Source organism: Schistosoma haematobium, chromosome ZW, assembly GCF_000699445.3.
Source record: "Schistosoma haematobium chromosome ZW, whole genome shotgun sequence".
Lineage (NCBI taxonomy): Eukaryota > Metazoa > Platyhelminthes > Trematoda > Strigeidida > Schistosomatidae > Schistosoma > Schistosoma haematobium.
The window spans coordinates 8,927,352-8,947,835 of record NC_067195.1 but is presented as its reverse complement, the minus strand read 5'-3'; the positions used below and the strand labels follow the sequence as shown (position 1 = coordinate 8,947,835).

Here is a 20,484-nt window from a genome sequence, read left to right as displayed (position 1 = left end):
GAAGGATCAAAATCCGCGACAAATAAAATCAAAGTGAGAGGAGTGACGGCTTACTGTGTGTTAAACCGTGACGTAGTATTGGTAGCTGACTGAATGTCCTCAGTTAGCACAGAAACCTGTTAAATCAAGATTGTCAGAATCAACCCCGAGTGCTTTAAGCCATTTAATTCAAGGAAAATATGTACTGCAGCAAAACTGTTGGACTCACTCTTTTGGGTGTATACAGTACTTATCTTTACATCTAGTTTGATAAAGATTTAGAACTGTATTTCGATGTTCAGATAGAAAAAGGAAGAAATTCGAGGGTTTATAATTGCTCACCATAAGAATTTCACATATCGTTCCCGCTAGATACATTGTATTTTGTACAGAAGCGCACACTACCGGTTGTGCGTTACTCATGTCCGAAGGGATAATCACCTGTAGTGTGCATAGTATTTGCTCTGTGATCGATGAATATACTGCTTGCCGCGATGTCAAGAATTTAGAAAGACAATTCACTTTGTTATACCAGTGCATACAAGACAGCGACCTACCTTATGTGGTCCAGTGGATGTGTAACTGGCTAGGAAAACTTTGTTTATTAAGTGACGGTAGTTTAGTTCTCGTATTTGAACAAAGTCTACTTGAAATATCCGTTTCATTTGACTGTGATCAGTGTGTTCTTCTTCTTCAGAGTTGCCTTAATACCTTCAGTAATGTGGGATATTTTACTCGAATTCTTAAAGCTTTATCTGTTTGTGCTATTAAAATCGAATTAAAATACTTTGGCCGAATCAAGGAATCCTTTAATTCATGTGAGGATGCAGTAAAAAAATTTGCTGACGAAGATTTATTCTGTGCACTTCATGCATCTGCTGACTTATTTAGAAATTTAATTTCGCCAACTTCAGTTAGGCTGTTAAATTCTGCCGATAAGTGTTTTTTACGGCGTCATACTTTGTACATGATTTCTATGTTATTGTACATTGATTCTAAAGACAAAGAAGAGCTACTTGTTCTTTTTGTGAAGAATCTTTCGAATGTATGTGAAGGATTGTACACGTTTTATTTATCATGTCGTAGATTACTTCTCACATCGCCGGATACAGTTCTATACGGAAAAACAGCTGCTTCCTTTATGGTACCAAGTTGGATCCAGTTACTGCACTACTTCTTTACTAGTCATACATATGAACTGTACAAGTTTTGGCCATTAGTTTTTACTCATGAGTACTGGATCGACTTAATCTGTCCTTTTGTATATTTCTTGCTCGATGGATCCGGGCGTAATCCGCGGTTTAGAAATTGTAAAGTTGGTTTTATGGACTCTAGCGAACAAAAAGTTCACCCTGACAGATACTCCAGGTTAAGACAATTCTCCATGGATTTTATTGAAAGCCTTTTTAAAAGATACCATTGTTCTCTTCAATTTGCTTGGTGGGATCCTCATCGGCTTAAGTTGTTAGAGTATCTAGAAGTTGTTGCTACCGAACCAGTATCTGATGAAACTCTTCCAAATCATATTACCCAAGCAATCGGTTGTATTGAGCAAATAGTCTCGTCGTCAACCTACCTCGCTCGATTCCACATCTATGCTAAATTTCTGGGACCCACTCAAAATCGTGTACATCATGGTTGGCGTGGCCATGTGATCATTTTATTTAAAAATCATTTACACAGCCTTGTGCAAAGTATTAGTGATTCTAAAGCTCAGTCTGAAGTAACTGACCCAGAAAATAGTGCTAATTCGTGTTACTCAGAAGACGTCAAGCGTATATTTAAATACACATTCACGTATCCACTACCATCCAGTTCACAGGAAGATTTAATTGATGAAAGCAGCTGGTTATTATCCGCCCTGAACTTGGCTATGTATGTGTTTATGAAGTTCAAATCATACCCTTCACCACTAATATCCTACATTGTAAAGCTTATGACCAATACTTCTGATAGGAAAATAAGTTACTTTAGCGAATTTCTGTGTAATTTAAAGTCACGTTTAGATCAACATATTGTTCAGTATCAAACACGTATTTCTGCACTCCAAACGACCTTGCGCAATACAGGTGATACTACAGAAGCAAAACGTTTAACATCAGAACTTGGCGTTCAAGAAAGTGTCATGCTTCGTTTGCGTCTTTTGGAAATGACTTTCCATCAAACTCAGACGTTATATCTACAATCCAAATCTAACGGTTACATGTAAATGGGGGACTTGTTTTTGTAATGCTCGTTTTGTAAATAAAATTTTATTCCCGTACTCCTTGTTATAATCTCAATCGTTTTATTGGTTTGTAGCTCCACATCTTGATTTTAGGTAGTCATTTTTGTTATTCGAACCAAAGAAACTATGATTGGACGCTTCGTTATTTCTGGAGGACGACAACTGAAGTAAGTTATCTTCATGTGCTATAATTTTTTACATTCGTGTGCTTAGAATTTCAGTTTTTATCCGTTGGATAATGTGTCAAATAGCTCTTTGTCTATCAACCACAAAGTAAGAAGTCTGTTGCATTAATAATAAGAGCCGATGAGGTTATGAACCGTTAAGTGCTTGGTTAAAGTTCAGTCAGTAGGATTTTCAAAGTGCTAATCAGTCAAAAACGAAGCAAAAACTTGTGACAAGCCTCACGCTAACATAGCAAGAGAAAAAAATTGGTGAAATAAAGAGCTAAGGATGAACATACATTTGTTCAGATAAAATTCTCAAGATTTATTAAGATTTAATGCATTTCACATCGAGGTTCTCGATAGCTAATTCTGCACTTATGAAATCATAACAGAATACTTTATGTTGAAAATCCTCTTGCCCCATTTAGTGTCCATATAGTTAATTCTTTAATATCTCTGTGATAGTTTCACCAATAAGTCAAACTTTAAGAACGATGTTTCATTACATAAACATAAATGTGCTCGCATAAATCTATGGTTCTAGTTCAAGAATATGCTGTATACAGTACAAAACTAAAATGATCCTCCACTCGTGGATTGTAGTGATATAATCTGTCTGTACCAACTATTTAGTTATTTTCGGTGATAATTTGGCTAAACTTCTGTTTGTATTCAAAGTTGACTCTCACAATATGGTTTATCCACAGCAAACAGATGCCGTAGTGTAATCACTGTGCCGAGGTGCCGGAAATAGTATATGAGTATTTTCTGTGGCTTGATTTACTTTAAGTGTCTGAGTGATAGCGTCTCGTGCAATGATTAATTCACCTGTGAGTCTGACTTTTCATTTAGAGGGCTTCCTATCACGCCGGTTTCCTATTTCATTCAAGCCACCGTCATAGGCTGAAACAAAGAAAAGTAACAATGTGCATTCGAACTTTCTAAGGTATCGTATTGCCATTTGGTGGTACACTGAAAAGGCTATAAGATGAAAATTTGCTGTCGAATGGCCAAATATCCAAAGAATGGTTCTTACAATTTGAAGTAAATTATCGTTCTTCATAAATGTGTTTCGGTTCCGGAAACGTAGCTCATATCCATGGGATGCGATTCTAAAGCTTTGCCGAAGATTGAGCTAGTTATGAAGGATTAAATTAGAATAAGGAGAGGACTTATGAGGTAAGGGAAATATCCGTTGTTAAATTTGACTAGTATCATAGGTCCTTGGACTATAGAGTAGAATAGAATACTAAGTAGCTAACTTAAAAGCATTGCTCATATATTTCGGAACTACCGAATAAGAGATGCCTGGGGTAGCAGTATGGCACTTGGTAAAGATAGAAAGTTAATTTGCGAGGTAGTAAATCTTCATCAGTTGAAGTATTTGGAACATGTGTTACAGATGCTCAACTACCACCTACCTCGATGAGTGATAGTGCGTGGTGTAGTAATAGTAACAGTAGTAGGTTGGAAGAAAGCTATTGACAGCCCAACCAAAACATGTGACCAGTTTATGAAGTCAAAGGTTATTAGACTAAGCCATGTTAGCTGGTGTGGATTATCTGATTTAGATTAGAGCGACTATAGTGACGGGCTGTTAGAGGCTTTAATCGACCGCTTAAATCGTTTACAACATTATATATATACGCACAAAGTTTTGTTTCATAAACCTTTATTTTTGATTGAAATCTGTTTTAATTGTTTAGATTATGTTCGTTTGTCCTGTCTGCAAACAGTAGCTCTAAATACAGAATGATCACTGTAGTATCATCCACTGTCCATGTTCCTTTGCAAAGGTTGTGTCAGTTATGTAAGTTGTTTAAAGTCACACTCTGCTTAATGTTCAAAAAATGCTTTAATTAATAAGTTTTTAAAGTTGATAATTCTTTCAGATCTCAAATTGTTAAGCAGCCAATCCTTTCTATGCGTCGACAACTTCACTTATCTTGGAAGTCTGATCAGCCCTAATGGGTTGGTGTCTGACGAAATCTCAGCACGGATTCGAAAAGCTCGCTTGGCTTTTGCCAACTTACGTCACCTATGGCGAAGGCGGGATATCCGTCTATCAATAAAAGGACGAGTATACTGCACGGCAGTGAGTTCTGTTTTAATTTACGACAGCGGAACATGGCCATTAAGAGTAGAAGACACTCGTAAGCTACTACTATTTGACCACAGATACCTTAGGAATATTGCTGGCGTCTGCTGGGATCAACGGGTAAGTAATAGTGAGGTTAGACGTACGGTATTAGGGAATGATGTTAAATCAGTTAATGAGGTTGTGAATCTTCATCGACTGAGATGGTTGGACAACGTGTTGCGTATGCCTGAACCCGATTACCACGACGCAAAATACTATCTGGTGTTGGGGATGGTTGTAAGAAAGTTGGGGGGGGGGCAAATCAAAACGTGGCATCAGTCATTGAAATCATTAACTTCTAGTCTGAGCCATGTTGGTAGATACAGACTACTTGGTTGGGGTCCGCGTGACAGTCGTAACCAATGGTTAGAGACTTGGTGACATGGCTCAGAATCGATCACATTGGTGTCGGTGTATACACTCTCTGTCTTCCCTTAAAACCGCTTCATATCTTTCTTTCTACGAACTAATTCTTTCTTCTTGTACTATATGCAATCTTTCTTTTATATATTACCACCTCTGAATTAACTACTTTTATGAATCCAGTGTCCATCTTGTTGTGTTAATTAGGTATGGCAACTTGGACCGATGCATATATTTGCCTGGTCCTACGTTGTAGCTGACTGACTTTATGTGTTTGAACGTTCGACAAAATTTAAACAGACAGTTTAACAGAAATTCCGCACAAATTATAAATATGATATTATTTTTCAAATATAAATAATTGCAACCATTTTTTATGAGTTCTTCAGGGGAATAATGAAAATCCTCAACGAAACTGTTGTACGTTTTTTTAAATTATAGCTTGTGTCTTTGAATTCATACCTAATTTCCAATTAATAGAAACATGTCTAGTTAGTTCATATTTTCTGATGGCTTTGACGCTGCAGTGCAGTTATATCTTATAAAAAATTAGATAATTTTATTCACCTCTAAGACTTAATTTCTAAGAATAAGTAGTTTGTATCCTAAGCATTATGAGTTTGAAACCCACTTTTTCGATTCTAACAACTAACAGCGCTAGTCAAATAAATTTGACAAACATACTGCCAATAATATTCATCACTTCTGATTCCCAAAATTCAGTTCAACATACCATGAAGAACATATAAATGCGCAAAAAGAGTAGTTGTGAAAAACTAACAACAAGGTAGCATCCTAAATAGGCAAATATATTGAAAGTATGAAATAATATTGATGGTGTATACCAGGTTTAAAGGGAAATGAGGGTGGATAATATCCATACTACCTAGAGTGCTTATTCATTGTCAGTCTTTGTTCTACAGAACCAAATTAAAAAATCGACACTTCTTGAAGTCGACAAATTCATATAACAATACCATATCTTCATTCAACTGCCCCAACTCTTGACTCGCGCTGATATTTTTTGAGCTATCAATTGGCCAGGGCTGATATATATCCTAAGATCTTCCTCTCTAGTAATTCGATCTTTTAATAGGAATAAGTTTCGATATAAGCTATCCGTAATGCAGTAATTTTTAAATTCGAAATAATTAACACAATCAATTTTCCTTTGTTGTCACTTATTAGTTCACTAAATAACTGTAAAAGCATATCTGTGGTGATATTAAATAAAGGAAACTGTTCAAAATTGACTAATTCTGCTTAATGTAGCATATATATATCACGTGGTAATATCGCTAATTAGAAACATCAACTTATATGACCAGACCAATGACACATAAACCAGTACCAACAACTTAGAGTCAACTCTGAGTCCTCACTAGTTCTCTGTAGTTTGATCCAGTGAAGAGAATTCGCTTGGATAATCCGTTTTAATTTATCTTTAAGGGACCTACAAAGGCATAAGATCCCATGATATGCAGTTGGGTATTGTCTTCAGGTCGTTAAATACGGTTTAAGGTGTGTATCGGCAAGTATATTTATCTTACAACATATGACAGTCGGTAAGTTTGTAGCTGCTAACTTCTACGACCTAATCTGAAGCATTCCCCTTGTTTTCATTTCGATTTTCCTAGGCTCTAGCTAAACGTCAGATGATTATGATTGCTAGTTTTATCATATTAGAACTAGAGGAGTTTCATTCTTATATATCGGTGCTATCAGGAATGAAATCCTGTCGGGTAAAGTTCGACTTCCTTACTGTAGCTTTTGCTTTAATAAATCCAAATAACATTCCTAGACTATAATTAAAAATTTAACGGCCTAATAATTTACGTCAGTCTACGTTACTCATAGCCCTCAGAGCTATAAAGAGTTGAAGGTCGGATTTCAGTTTCAACAAGTATAGCCAAAATGCAAGTGCACGAGCCGAACAGATTTGTGAATTAATAGTACATAATGAATTGATTATTTGTCTAGACGATTCAGCCTTGAATATTTTGTAACCTTATAAACACTTGTTCTCGTTTTCTGTCTGTTAGGTTTTTTTAAATATTTTCATACTTGTGCCTTATTCTTTGTTGTAATTAGCAACTTGTTGGTATGACACATTTTTTCAAAATTCCGTATTATTTCGTTCTTATGTATGGACACGAGTGCTATTCATTTATCCACAAGAATCTATTTATTAGGACTGCTCAATAGTGTTTTGTCCTTATAGCTTTCGAATATATCACGCGGTAATATCGCTAATTAGAAACATCAACTTATATGACCAGACCAATGACGCATAAACCAGTACCAACAGCTTAGAGTCAACTCTGAGTCCTCACTAGTTCTCGCCTAGCCCTGCCCGTTTGACTCCAGAACACAATCTCAGCTTCCACTGTATGAATCATGCATTTCAGAAATACGCAGTTTATGTACAAGCGAATCAGACCAGATCATACCATAAAATAGAAAATAACAATTATACGAGGTCAGACCAAAAGTGGCTGAGTGTAAGATACTGTAACTAATATGTTAGGAATAACTTAAGAATAGTAAATCGTATAATAGTAGTCAATATGTCAAATGGAAGCTTAAAATAAAAGGAATATGATTATACATATAACAGTTACTTAGTAATTATATATATATATATATATATATATATATATATATATATATATATATATATATATCCATAAATATGTCCTTGCAGTTACCATTCACTTGTTCTTCGTCCGGATATAACAAATAGGTTTGATTTGAATATTTTTTCCTGTACATTTCTAGCTTCTATCATATTCAGTGATCATAACAAATTACACGGTACTGAAACCCATCAACTCGTACTAGATTCAAATTTGAAGGCACGTGTTTTGGAATCCACATTGGCCTATGTCCCGAAATATGGTTGGTCACGAGAAGCGGTTGAGGCTTGTTGTCAAGCTGAAGGACTACCTTCAGGATTACATGCCTATGTTGCACCTCAAGGTGGAATTGACACAGTTTTACACTTCTATGCTACACGTAATCAACAGCTGGCTGAAGTCATGCAGCAATGGAGGACAACTAGTGATAGTACAAACAAGAATATTGATATTAAAGAATCAGAGTATGCAATTTTTGTATGTTCGCTTTTATTTAAAGTTCATATGTCCTAATGTGGTTGAGGATTCTGTTAATTTGTTATCTTGTTAAATAGTGAATTTCTCTAAACTTAAGCTTATTTTTAAATAGCTCTAATAGTTCTTCTTTTCCAATGTTCTGATCGACGATAATGAAAGTATCATCTATTCCTCTGTGATCGCTGAATTATAAACCAAATACATTGATTGTTTTAATGGTTTCGTATATGCACATAAAACTTACTGTATATTAGAGTAAAGCCTAATGAGGATCTAGTCTTAAAAAAATAAGTTGACAGTTCGCAACGTCACTCATCTCAAAATTAATGCCACTAGTGCAAGTGAATTTGCACGTTCTCCGTGAATTGTAGAAAACTTTTTACTCTTTGTTTATTTTTCTTTGTCCGCCTTAATTCTGTGAATTAGTTTTTAATAGTCTTATTTTGTTACTTATATGGTTGGGTTTCATAAACACATTTAGAGATGCTAATTAATGCTTATATTTTTCAAGACCTACTGTTCTCTCTGTTTGTATGTAGTGTTGGTGTAAACTTGAGCTTCTAACCACATGACTACAGAGTGTAAATGAAGTTCGTCATCATGTAATGTATTAGCTAGCACTATGTTAAGCCCACATAACTTATTCTAGCTTTCCGACAGACCAATTTATTAGTTCTTGAGTCACATTCTGACCTTGTCAATTACTTTTTATTAACCTTGACTGTTTTTATGTAAGCGTGTGTATATGCATTTCTTATCTTACTCATCACATGTCTGTAACTTATTTTTGTCTGACTATAAATATCGACTCACGCTTGATTAAATGGAGTTGGCTTCTTTGTATTCTCCACCGCGCATTATTTCGTTTCGCTTCGCTCTCTCCGCTTCGTTTCTACGATCCTTTGTTTGAACCAAGGACTGTATGAAATACACGTATTCGAAATTTGTTCTCGTATTTGACTTATTTAATTCAGTTATTCACCAACGCGATTTAAGTCGATGATTATATACGAGGTTTAGCGACATGTAAATTTCGATAACAAGCAGCAAACGATCTACCTGAGGTCAGATTTCGGGCTACCAAAATATTACAAACCTTATGGATATATCAGTTTTATTCTATATTATTCTTAATTTTCTTGCGGAAGCCATTAATTTCTTAACTTGAAATTTGTATTTGCTCAATCAATAGCGGGTATATGTTGAACCTCAAGTAAACTAAATATTATTTATGTAAAATGTCGTCGTCTGTTAAGTCTGTGGTATGTCTATACAAGTGAACTGTAATTGACTTGATTATTTGCACCGATGAACGCTGTTCTGAAAGATTCCAGACAAGTTTCGACTATTACTGCATTTGCAAATTATGTACCTAAACTGATTATTTTAGGTTATTTCCCCTTTCTCTCACTTTCCATATACCATTCATTAACTTTGAAATCGACAATGAAATGATTTTATAGCGAATAGGAAAAAAAGCGATTACTAAAGTATCAATGCGAAGCTTACAGCTTTTAAGGCTTGTAAATAGTTTATTACGTATATATATTTAACACACTAGCCCAAGTTAGCTTTAGGCAATCTAAATAATTAAATTATATGTAATGTAACATTCTAGTTTCATGGATAACATTTTCACTTCCAAATAGAGCTAGATCATCCTTGTATGGGACTCCTCAGCAGTGCGCATCCAAGATCCCGCTCGTGGGATTCAAACCCAAGACTTTCGGTCTCGCGCGCGAACGCTTGGTTGAGTTTAGAAATTAACACCGTTTGGATGTCAGCTCAGTGATCTAAGGCCAAATCACTTTAAATGTATGATCACTTATGATAAATTATTATGATTTATACATTAAATACATGAAATATTATAATTTTTTATCATAAATAAAAATTTATTAATTTGCTTTAATCTTTAGCTTACCTCTATCATCATACCCATCTACAGCCGCTGAAGTAGATCACTTTTTATATCGTTCTTTGGAATATCGACTGAAACTAATTATACCATATTTAAGTGTTTGGCCTCAAGCTTTAGGCTTGTTATCTTTACCTACAAATATTCCTTTATCTATTGGTATGCTTGCTCAACTTGTCGATGAAATATGGGCTCAAGCAGGTGATCGTTCAACTGATGTATGTTTTAAAGTTTATATTATTATATCAGTTGTTCAGTATATAATTTTTATGTACTCCTTTAGTGAAATTATTGGTCAGTCATATTCAATGTAAGACCTAGCACCAATATATATATAATCCCAAGTTGTTAAACCAAATGAACTGAACGAAATGAAATCAACAAGTGAATAGCAAAATGTCGAAATTACTGTAGTGCCAGTAATTATGAGTCAGTCAGTTAGATAAAACGTAGGACCAGGCACATATATGCATCGGTCCAAGTTACCACACCTCATTAGCACAAGATGAACACCAAATTCATAGAAGTAGTCACTTCAATGATAGTAATATATAAAAGAAAGGTTGCATATAAGGATATAGTACAAGAACAAAGAATTAGTTGGTAGAAAGAAAGGTATAAAATAATTTTAATCTCACGGTTTAAGGGAAAATAAAGAGTGTATACACCGTCGTCCTTGTGATCAACTCTGAGGCATGTCACCCAAAGTTTCCAACCATTGGTTACGAAAGTTACGCGGACCCCATCCAAGTAGTCTGTCTATATCAACATGGTTTGGACTAGAAGTTAATGATTTCAAGGACTAATGCCACGTAATAATGAGAAAGACTAAACATTATGAATATGGTTCAAAAAAATAAAAATGAAACAAAGTATGTTTAAAAGACTACTGTAACTGAAGGTCTATGGGTAGATAAAGAGTGAAGTTGTAGTAAGATTGTTGGAGTGATCCAGAAAATTGCTTGCAAAAGACAAGCAATCATCAGTAATCACTAAGATGCGTTCCGTCCAATCAGCGTTCACTTGAAGTTTTTGCCAAAAATACCAAGGAAGCGAAACGTCACATGCAGAGGTTCTAATTGGCTGATTGCTATACTGCTACTGTGTTTAGTAGCATTCCAGAATCTTCGAGCAACCCAAAAACATCTAAAAATATTATAAAAACCCTGTACTTTCTGTATTAAAATGAACCTTGGAGTAAGCTACTTCTCGCATACTTTGAGTTTTCTCTCTCGTGTTCAGGTCGCTGTATAGTTCTTGCTTGGGGGTTACAGAATAATAGCTTAGGAGACGAATATAGCGTTCAATCCGCAAGACTTAACACTCATTTCCCTGACATTCACTCATAGATACAATACTTCTTCAACTGATTTTCTTGAGTCATTTAAATAGTATCGCTACTCATTGTACAATAATTGTAATTCAAAGTACAATAAGCGATATCATTTTATCCAAGTTTTTGTACACCTTTTTATTATAACCTCGACTCGGAAAAAAATTATACAAATAGATGACCTATCACTAAACCATTGTAAAAATCATACGTGATGTATCACAGAAGGTATTAACTATTAATAACTCTGAAAATTGATTGTTTAAATCTCAAACTATGTTTTTTGTTTGTTTATTTCATGATTTCAACATTTTATTTAATTAAATAATTTCACTAATCTCTTTATTATTATTATTATTATTATTACTATTATTACTTGATTTATTACAAACTCTATAATAATTTATTAATAGATTTTGAAATTTACATAATTTTGTTCTTATACAATCTGTTGATTACATAACTATCAACCCTCATATCATATTTTTAACTTGATTATATTGAACATTATGAATAGGATATACACGATGATTTTGGAATGAAATGAAATTCTTGTTTTAAAAATTTTAAAGTAGCCTTCTATGGGAAATGTTCACAAGTTGATTTGCATAAAAATTGGAATATATATATATATATATATATATATATATATATATATATATATTATATTATATCTTAAAGGTTAATTTCTTGATATACCGCGTATAACAGAGCACTAGAACACCAAAACCCTTCCAAGACGCAATAAGAAGACAGAAGACTAATCAAAAAAATATTCCAAACAATGTCGATTATAGTACAAAATTGTCAGGTATTTATAGTTTTTAGTAAAAACGAAATCATCATTACAGTCCAAAAATCCGCATACAGGGGGTTATTAGCATTGTCCAGTCAGGAAGCTACACGTTGGAATTCTAGAATATTCTTCTGAAAGGTGATTGGATGGAATATCTTCGGCTCCTTCTGAGCCTCTTACAGCTTCCTCGAGTTCATCCGTGGTCCGTCGTCACAATATTCAATGGACTCCAAATAGACCTAGACAATTCACGAGTAATTATGTCACATCCCATCGCATTTACCAATTTACATGTTTTTGCGGACACATATAAATAGGGAGAAGTAATCAAACAATACAACCAAGGTTTATAGAACATATACCTAGATTACTTCAAAATCAAATAATGTCAAATGTTCCAATCAACATGGGAAGTAGAAAATCATGTTCATCCATAGCAAAACACGTAGTTGAAACAGGGCAGAGAATCGATGTCAATACAGCTTTTAAAAGGTTGTATAGAAATTGTTAAGGACTAATTCTCAGGTTCATAGAAGCCTTGAGTACTAGTAAATTTAAACCCACCTTATGTGTACAGAAATAATTCGTCGTAATCTTGAATTTGCCTTGGTAGTTCTTATGTCATTTTATTGACTAGGATGGTGCAACAACTTTCTGTTCTTTCTATACGATGTTAATTTTCTCTCTTCTTTATTACTTTGTATACTTGAACCTTCATTTAATTGACTTTTATTACTTGTCATATAAAATGCCTTGACAAGTGTATATGTATGATCAGATAGTTCAAAATATGTAACGCAAATACATTACATTTTTCAGACCAACTCCGTCTTTTGATTGCTCTATCGAAACTTATATAACGAACTAATTGCCTTATATTTTATACGATTATTCGTCAAGATTAGAACGAATAGTTTGACAGAAATTGGGTGCCGAGTATAGAGAAGTCATATGTGAAAATTATATTTGAAATAATCTCAGCGATTGAAATTTAAATAATTCCAACGTTTCGTCCAGCTAACTTGTCTGGACTTCTTCAGGGTAATAATCAGAATCATCAAAGAAATATATAGCTATCAACAATCACATGATTTGTAGTTAACTGACTCATTTTATCCTATTTTGGAAAAATCAACATCCAAATTTGATTTGTTTAACACAGTATAGTTTTGATTGTTAAAAGCTATATATTTCCTTGATGATTTTGATTATTACCCTGAAGAAGTCCAGACAAGCTAGCTGGACGAAACGTTGGAATTATTTAAATTACAATCGCTGAAATTATTTCAAATAATTTTCACATAAAATTGCCCTATATATATATATGCTCTTTTGAATTATTTTTTATATCATTTGTGTATAAATGATAAATGCTTCATGTATGTTTCAATTCTTTCGGCGAGACTATAATTTATGGACGAACCGATCAGATCTACGATAACAGGTTTGAGGTTTTGGCGCGAAATTCATTCGCCTATTTGACTAAATAGAGTCTCGGCATTGTAGCTGATGTCAGTTCGTTATGGAAACTCGAAATCTAAGTCTTAACCCTGACTATCAACTGTGAATTTTAATCCTTATTCTTTAAAATGCTTTATAACCCTCATTTAGCCCTAGTAAGTAGGTAGACACTCTCAAGGTCACTTTAGCGTCGCCCAAAGGTCGTCCATAGATTATAGTCTCCCCAATCTTTCTTCTATATGCTTCATTTTTGGGTTGTTTTTTTGTTCTTATTTTTATAAATGTCAGAAAGTCTATGTTAAACACGACACTGTTTTGTGACGAAACAGTCACCTTTCTTGAGCATATATTACAATTTCCTTTTGTGACAGTCTGTTTTTCGCTTCTTTTTTATTCGATTAATGTGAAATTTGCGCATCATGCATATTCAATTAATGATTAGTCATTTTTCCCATTCAATTACTATGTATCTTATCAAAGTAATAATATATTTCAAAGGTTACTGAGATCATGACAAAAGAATTTTATCTCTTCTAAATCTGAATAAAAATTACATAATTTTGTATAATAAGTGATTGTATAAATCTATCTAACAAATCTCTCATTTAAAATATAAAATCACATTAAATGTTACATTTTTTAATTGACCATTCTATTCAAGTTACTTATAAGTAGTATATAACGTTTTTATAAATTAATAAATACTTCTTATATATACATATATTGTTCTTTTTGCATCATTAAAAATATATTATCATTTTCTAGATATCATGGTATGCTAAACGTCTGGGTGTTGCTTATGTGTACAATTTAACAGAATTGTATATGTTACAAGATAAATCACCGGAACTTTCAGAATCATGGATATTTTTACGTAAACGAATTGAAGATTTACGATCTATGAAACAGATGAATGTAAGTTGTATGTCATTTTTCTTCTTTTCTTTTGAAAGTTTTCATGTTATTGTAGAATTAAACTTGTAAAGTTTACCGTTGATTGTTCAGTAATTCATGATCAATATCGAGTTTATGTAGTCCTTAATGTTGATGAAATCCTGTTTATTAAGTTGTAATGTAACCTTGAGTCTAAGTGATTCAACGTTACATTCATTATAACTCATATGTTAAATGATTTTGGATAGTAGATGGGAAACTCTAGATATATTTTTAGTGTTATTTAGCACCCGCCAACATAGAGTACCTGTAATCTTGAGGTAAATGGTTCTCTCGCTATTGATATATTCGAATCGACATTCTAATGGCTCGACATAAGCATTGACCTCTACTCACTGATTAGTCAATTGCAAATATCTCAGTGCCACAGGAGGTTGTTCGCATCTTGAATAGTCCAGTGGTAATTTTGCTGTTTGTAAAGCTGGTGTGATTCGGGATTGAATGTGCTAGTGAGTACCGATTCCTTCAAGATAAACGGTACGCTGTGTAGTATAAAACTTTATTTCAGAATTTCTGCTCAACTACCTCCAACCATCGAACATGGAACCCAAAATAAATGCGTAGTTTTATTTTCGACTCAATAGAATATAAATTAATGGGTACTGATATACAAATCGGAATTCAAATATAGACCCCACTATATTCAGATAGGTGACTAAGTTTCAATAGATTCTAAATGATTATTGACTTTTGTTATTGGTTTTACAGGATCGAGCTGATCTAAACCTGTTACCTCATCAATTTTTTGTATGAATATTCTAATATCACCTTCAACCTCTTTCTAATGAATTATAACAATCATAAGCAGAACTAGATTTTTTCTTATGTGTTATTGGTAAGCTGCATCTCAATAGGTTTCTCTTGCATATTTTTTTCAAAATTAGGATCCACATCGTTGAACTAAAAACCTCACCATTCCGACAGGGAAAATTTCCTTGATGTAAGTTAGTCGGTGGTAATTGGTAGGAGACTCAAATAACCCGGCAGTAGCACTTGACTTTAAAACCGAGTGAGACTGAATCGAATACTACAGAAAGCGTCAGCTCTCTATAACTTGCTAGTAAACCGTACTGACAAGTCCTTACTAGAAAGAACCCTAATTCCAGGGTTCCCTACCGACTACCTTCAATCATCTTACATCAAAATGTAGTTCTCGTAATGTTGAATTATTAAGACTATTGACTATATTCCAACTTTATCAATGAGATTCGATCAACACGTATGGATTATGGAATTCATATATCTCATAATCATTTTGTAGATATCCATCGTAATAAAACCCAATGTACTTTGGGTACGTATATCCACCTTATCGTTTTTTCAAAGTAAATTCATCCAAATTGAGACGCAACATTTTTTCAAATATCTTTTTTATTCTTGTGAAATTTTAGTTGAAGGCTGCATCAAGTATGCTTACAAATGGTGTTTTAGCTTTTGGAAATGTTGTAAGTTATCTTAATATTTTGAATTTCCTATCAATTTATAAAACTAATTGAAAAGAAATTTCTTCACTTGATTCGTTCCTTTATAAAATATCAGTCCTAGATATCAACTACATTCCTACTTCCTATTCAAGTTATTGACTTCGTGAACTCGTTAGCTTAACGAATAATTTGTCTGCGTTTAAAGAAGTATTTATTAGGTTATAGTCTCAATGTGAAGATCAACACTAAGATTTCGGTGTATCCAACGCGTCCTGGTTTTCCACTGTCAGCCACTATTTATATACTATGCTATTATCTGTGATTATTTATTATAACAAAGGGATTTTCTTTCCGGAAATTAATATTAATGAGTTTTTATACCTGCTACTTAGTCAACAGCCTTAACCATTTGAATAATCTTCCTACTGAATAAGTGCTTAACTTCAATTTATATTGAATGCGGACATGTTTCGTATGTGTACGTCTACTGTTCTTGTCTAATTGAAACAGCCTAATGTTACATTTGGATCAACAGTTCTGCTGGGCTATTTTTTACGATATTATTAATGTTAAACATTAACAATATTTAATGAACACAATGAAAACATTCTAAAGTTTAGAACTTATACAAATTGTGGCAATACATTTTATAGCTAGATGATTTTTCTTTTCATATTAGTCTCACTCGTTGGTAATAATAACGGAATTGAGAGGATGAAGTGTGATTTAACCGGGTTAGAAAATCCATCTAGAGCAGATGGAAAATCCTGATTGCAAAACAGTGGTGCACGTGGACTCTAGGATCCTGAGGAAACAAAGGGCGTATGAACTTATTGTTGGTCACTGGCTACCATGGGACTGCATCTCTTAACGTTGTTTTACTGCCTTATTTATTAGACTCTAGATCAAGGGTTGAGGGGGCGACCCCTCTAAGGAAACCACCTTCTTCAGTTTGGGCACCCTGATAGTACTCCAGCCGTCATACAACTCGAATGATGAAGTATTGCACGTATATATTTGGTGCTTTGTACCAATATTTACGTATTTAAATGGTAAATAAACAATAACACAATAGCGTTTATCATTTCACATAATTCTTCTCAATATTCTTGTCTAATAAGCAACCGTTTTTTTTACATATACAAATATAATTTCACAAAATTGATCATTTGTTTGTATGCTTTGTTTTCTCTTTCCATAGACTTGTAATATTCTCGGATGGAATCGTAACAATTAGAATGAGATGTTTGTTTCTTTTTGTGATAGGAATATTCTCGTTTTTGCTGTTTCTTACTTTTTTTCAAAGTAGAAGATAAAAACCAAGACTCTTTCTACTCAATTCTTTTTTTGCTCTTCTATTAGGTTCTGTATTTAAAAGCTTCGTATCTAGTGATTATAGTTGTATGCCAATATTATTCATAACGTAACTGTGTGTACATTTTATACTTGTGTTTTATTAATTTATCTTTTATATTCTTTATATAGAAGCAGAAATAAAAACGAAATATACAACTACTAATTGTGGTTTACTTCTTTTATTTACTGAATGTTTTTTTTGTTTTTGCATAATATGACGATTTCGATAGAAGGTTTGTGGAAATTTATTCATGTCATAGTTTACATTACAGACTGATCTTATTCAGACAATTGGTGAAAATCAGAAAACACTGATGAGCTATTTCATCCTAGTATTGTGGTGTGTGTTACTAATGTCAATAGATATAGGTAGTATGTATCACCAATCGAAAGTGGAATGTCTAGCGGCAGAAGGTTGAGAAAATCAAAAAGAAGAGAACGAGAACAGAAAGTGATCAGTATGGAAACGAGAGAACAGCAAAATCTGAGACACTTGATGGATCTTCTGCAAATAAAGTACTTACTGTATGATTCTAGGATTTTACCAAGACATTCTGTAATTTTTTATTCAAATACATTTGGTTGTCAGCACTTTTGTCCTCGTTCACAACAGTATCGCGAATTAATTGGTACTGAATTCCCACTCATTGATGTTAAGGCTAAGCACATACGTCTCAAAGTTGTTAGATTCCTAGTGACGTTGTAGATGCCCATTAGCTGAGACGTTCGTTACTGGTATGAAACAGCTGTTGACGGCTACTAATGATTATTTAATTAAAGTTGGTTTATGATTACAATTGTTTATCCATTTTTCTATTTACTTTTAGGCTTCGTTGTTTCATGTGAATGGCATCAGGTTTTCGTAGTACCGTTTGGGATCCAATTCTAATTATCAGTCAAATTGTATTTATGCAATGTATATTTTATATATCTGCCGGTTCCATTTCTGGACTTCTACTAATAATCATTTCACATAATTTACCAACATTGGATATGATTTTTATTGATACGAAAATACATTTCCCCGATTCAATCGGTATATGTCTCTTTATTGGTTTTCTATTAACTCCATTAATATGTAGTATTGGATTATGGTTTATTGTAAAACGCAGTAAACAATGTCTTGATTTTTCATGTACTATACATTTTTGGCATTTTATATTTTGTATTATTTATTCGCATAGTTTCCCTCAATCTATACTTTGGTGGATTGTCAATTTATTATCAATTGCTATAATGACAGTAATGGGTGAATTTTTATGTATGCGAAGTGAAATGGCTGAGATTCCTTTAAGATCTACATACAGTGTTAGTTGATTATATAATCATTATCACATGGTTATTATTTATACTAATTACATTATTTGTGTTTTGATTTTTGCCATTCATATATTTATTAAGATTTTATTTGCTTTATGAGTTATCGTAACTTTATTCGTGATAAATATCTGTATCATTTCCTCCATTCTTAAATTGGTTCAGCTTTACGCCTCTTGTTATCATTGTTATTTTTTTGATTAAAGATTGTTTTTATTTGTTTAGTTATGTTGTGTGTCGTTTAATTATCAATTTTTAGGAAAAAGAATTTTCTCTTCAGTATAACCAACCCTCAACTGAATTTGTGACTAAGTTCTGAATTTCGAGATTTTTATTGTTGATCGTTGTTTAGAAATTGAGGTTTTTTCCGAAAAAGTAGTTACACTGTATCGACATTTCTTCAGTTCTTACTGACCCAGTTATCATTTATTTTATGATAAAAGTATGAATCGTAGCCGAGTCCCTCCAACAGTGCACTTTAGTGTTACCAACCTAGGGCTGTATAAATTATCCTCCGCATAACATATAAGTGGCCCGGTTCTATGCATTATATGAAAAAAATATTGGCTGAGGTATAAACCGATGACATTCACGCACTAAGTTATTGAGAACTGTTATTATCCAAAGGGCAATCACTCATCAACTGACATACGGAATCAGTCATGTTTCGGAAGTTGTTTGGCCAGGCTGCATTAAAATCACATTTTTCTGAATAACCCTTTAATTTTCTGAAGTTCCAACTGAACCATAATTACTACCACTATCATCGACGGAGTCGATAATCGTTAATCAGAATGACGAGATATCAGCAGAACTTATTTTGATGCTTTACACTGGATAATGGCTGTTATGGAGAGATTTTGTACACTTTAATTTGATCATTGTGATATACAAGGCATAACTGATATAAGGACAAGTGTGATTGTTTGTAAATTAAGGTGAATCGTCTTTTTGGTAAAGTGTATATGTGGAAACAACTTGCTTCTGTGATTACTGATGTCCACCTATATCATGGGAAAACACTTTCCCGACTTTTTTATATTCGTGGTTAAAAATCTAACTTTTATGATATCCATCTATACAATAAGTCGACCTAAAATTCAAAAGAGAAGACTAGGTCGATATGATTAGTCTTATCTACATTATTAAGCTAATTCTGTTAACCTAGTTTAGTCTGGAATGATGTGACCGTAGCATTACATAATCTTATACACAAGTTACACCTAATTATCTCTTAAACTGATGATCTATCAACCAGGTTATCTGGTCTCGTTTGGGGATTTAGTTAACGGTTGCTATTATCAATGAAGTGATTGAATAACTTGAACACACTAACGTTAGTTGTTGCACTAGCCTCATTATAATCCTTTGCATGTATGTCTATCTTTACAATGAAAGTAACATCTATGGTCTTTATGAATTTTGATATATTGTTTCACGCTTGGTGACCAGTCTTACGCACATTTTTCGAACATTTTAATAAAAACCGAAAACGAGCAGAAATATTAACGATATACATATACTTTATCAAAATGACACAAGTCATGAAAACTCCGTTTGCAACGACAAACAAATAACTTACCATAACATCATCTATTATTTGTCAGGCCTGCGGTGATGTGAGAATGAACAATTGTTGGTAACTTAAGGCACGAAATACCAACCTATGAACAAAAAACATTGCTATCAGTATATAATATCATTTCACTCAATTTTATGCTGATAGTTTTGAATTTTGATTTTCACCTGCATACTGTACTTTGAGATTTGTCATGAACCGCGGGAAGTACAACTTGATAATTTTCCTAGGTCCCTCGATCAGAGTAGGACTTTAACAGTTGTGGCGTTTCTATGAACTCATGACTCCTGTGTACTCGATGTCTACCTGGTTTTGAATTATGAATATATAAGGCGTTCGTTTGCGCTCACCTAATTC

The 20,484-nt window shown here is 33.5% G+C and overlaps 1 protein-coding gene across 1 annotated transcript; it reads left to right on the top strand.

Annotated features, from left to right (window-relative positions):
• The first annotated feature begins 360 nt into the window (after nucleotides 1–360).
• SYS1 (Integral membrane protein of the Golgi) lies at nucleotides 361–18,954 on the top strand. The gene is made up of 7 exons (XM_051210333.1): nucleotides 361–2,373; nucleotides 4,080–4,183; nucleotides 7,655–7,976; nucleotides 9,909–10,125; nucleotides 14,263–14,412; nucleotides 15,843–15,896; nucleotides 17,077–18,954. Exon 7 carries the CDS (start codon nucleotides 18,078–18,080, stop codon nucleotides 18,546–18,548), a length of 471 nt encoding a protein of 156 aa, XP_051070320.1. The 5' UTR covers nucleotides 361–2,373; nucleotides 4,080–4,183; nucleotides 7,655–7,976; nucleotides 9,909–10,125; nucleotides 14,263–14,412; nucleotides 15,843–15,896; nucleotides 17,077–18,077; the 3' UTR covers nucleotides 18,549–18,954.
• Nucleotides 18,955–20,484: the final 1,530 nt, after the last annotated feature.

Excerpts from the sequence above, each read along its gene's own strand:
- SYS1 (XM_051210333.1), top strand. The coding sequence starts at position 18,078 with ATGGCATCAGGTTTTCGTAGTACCGTTTGGGATCCAATTCTAATTATC.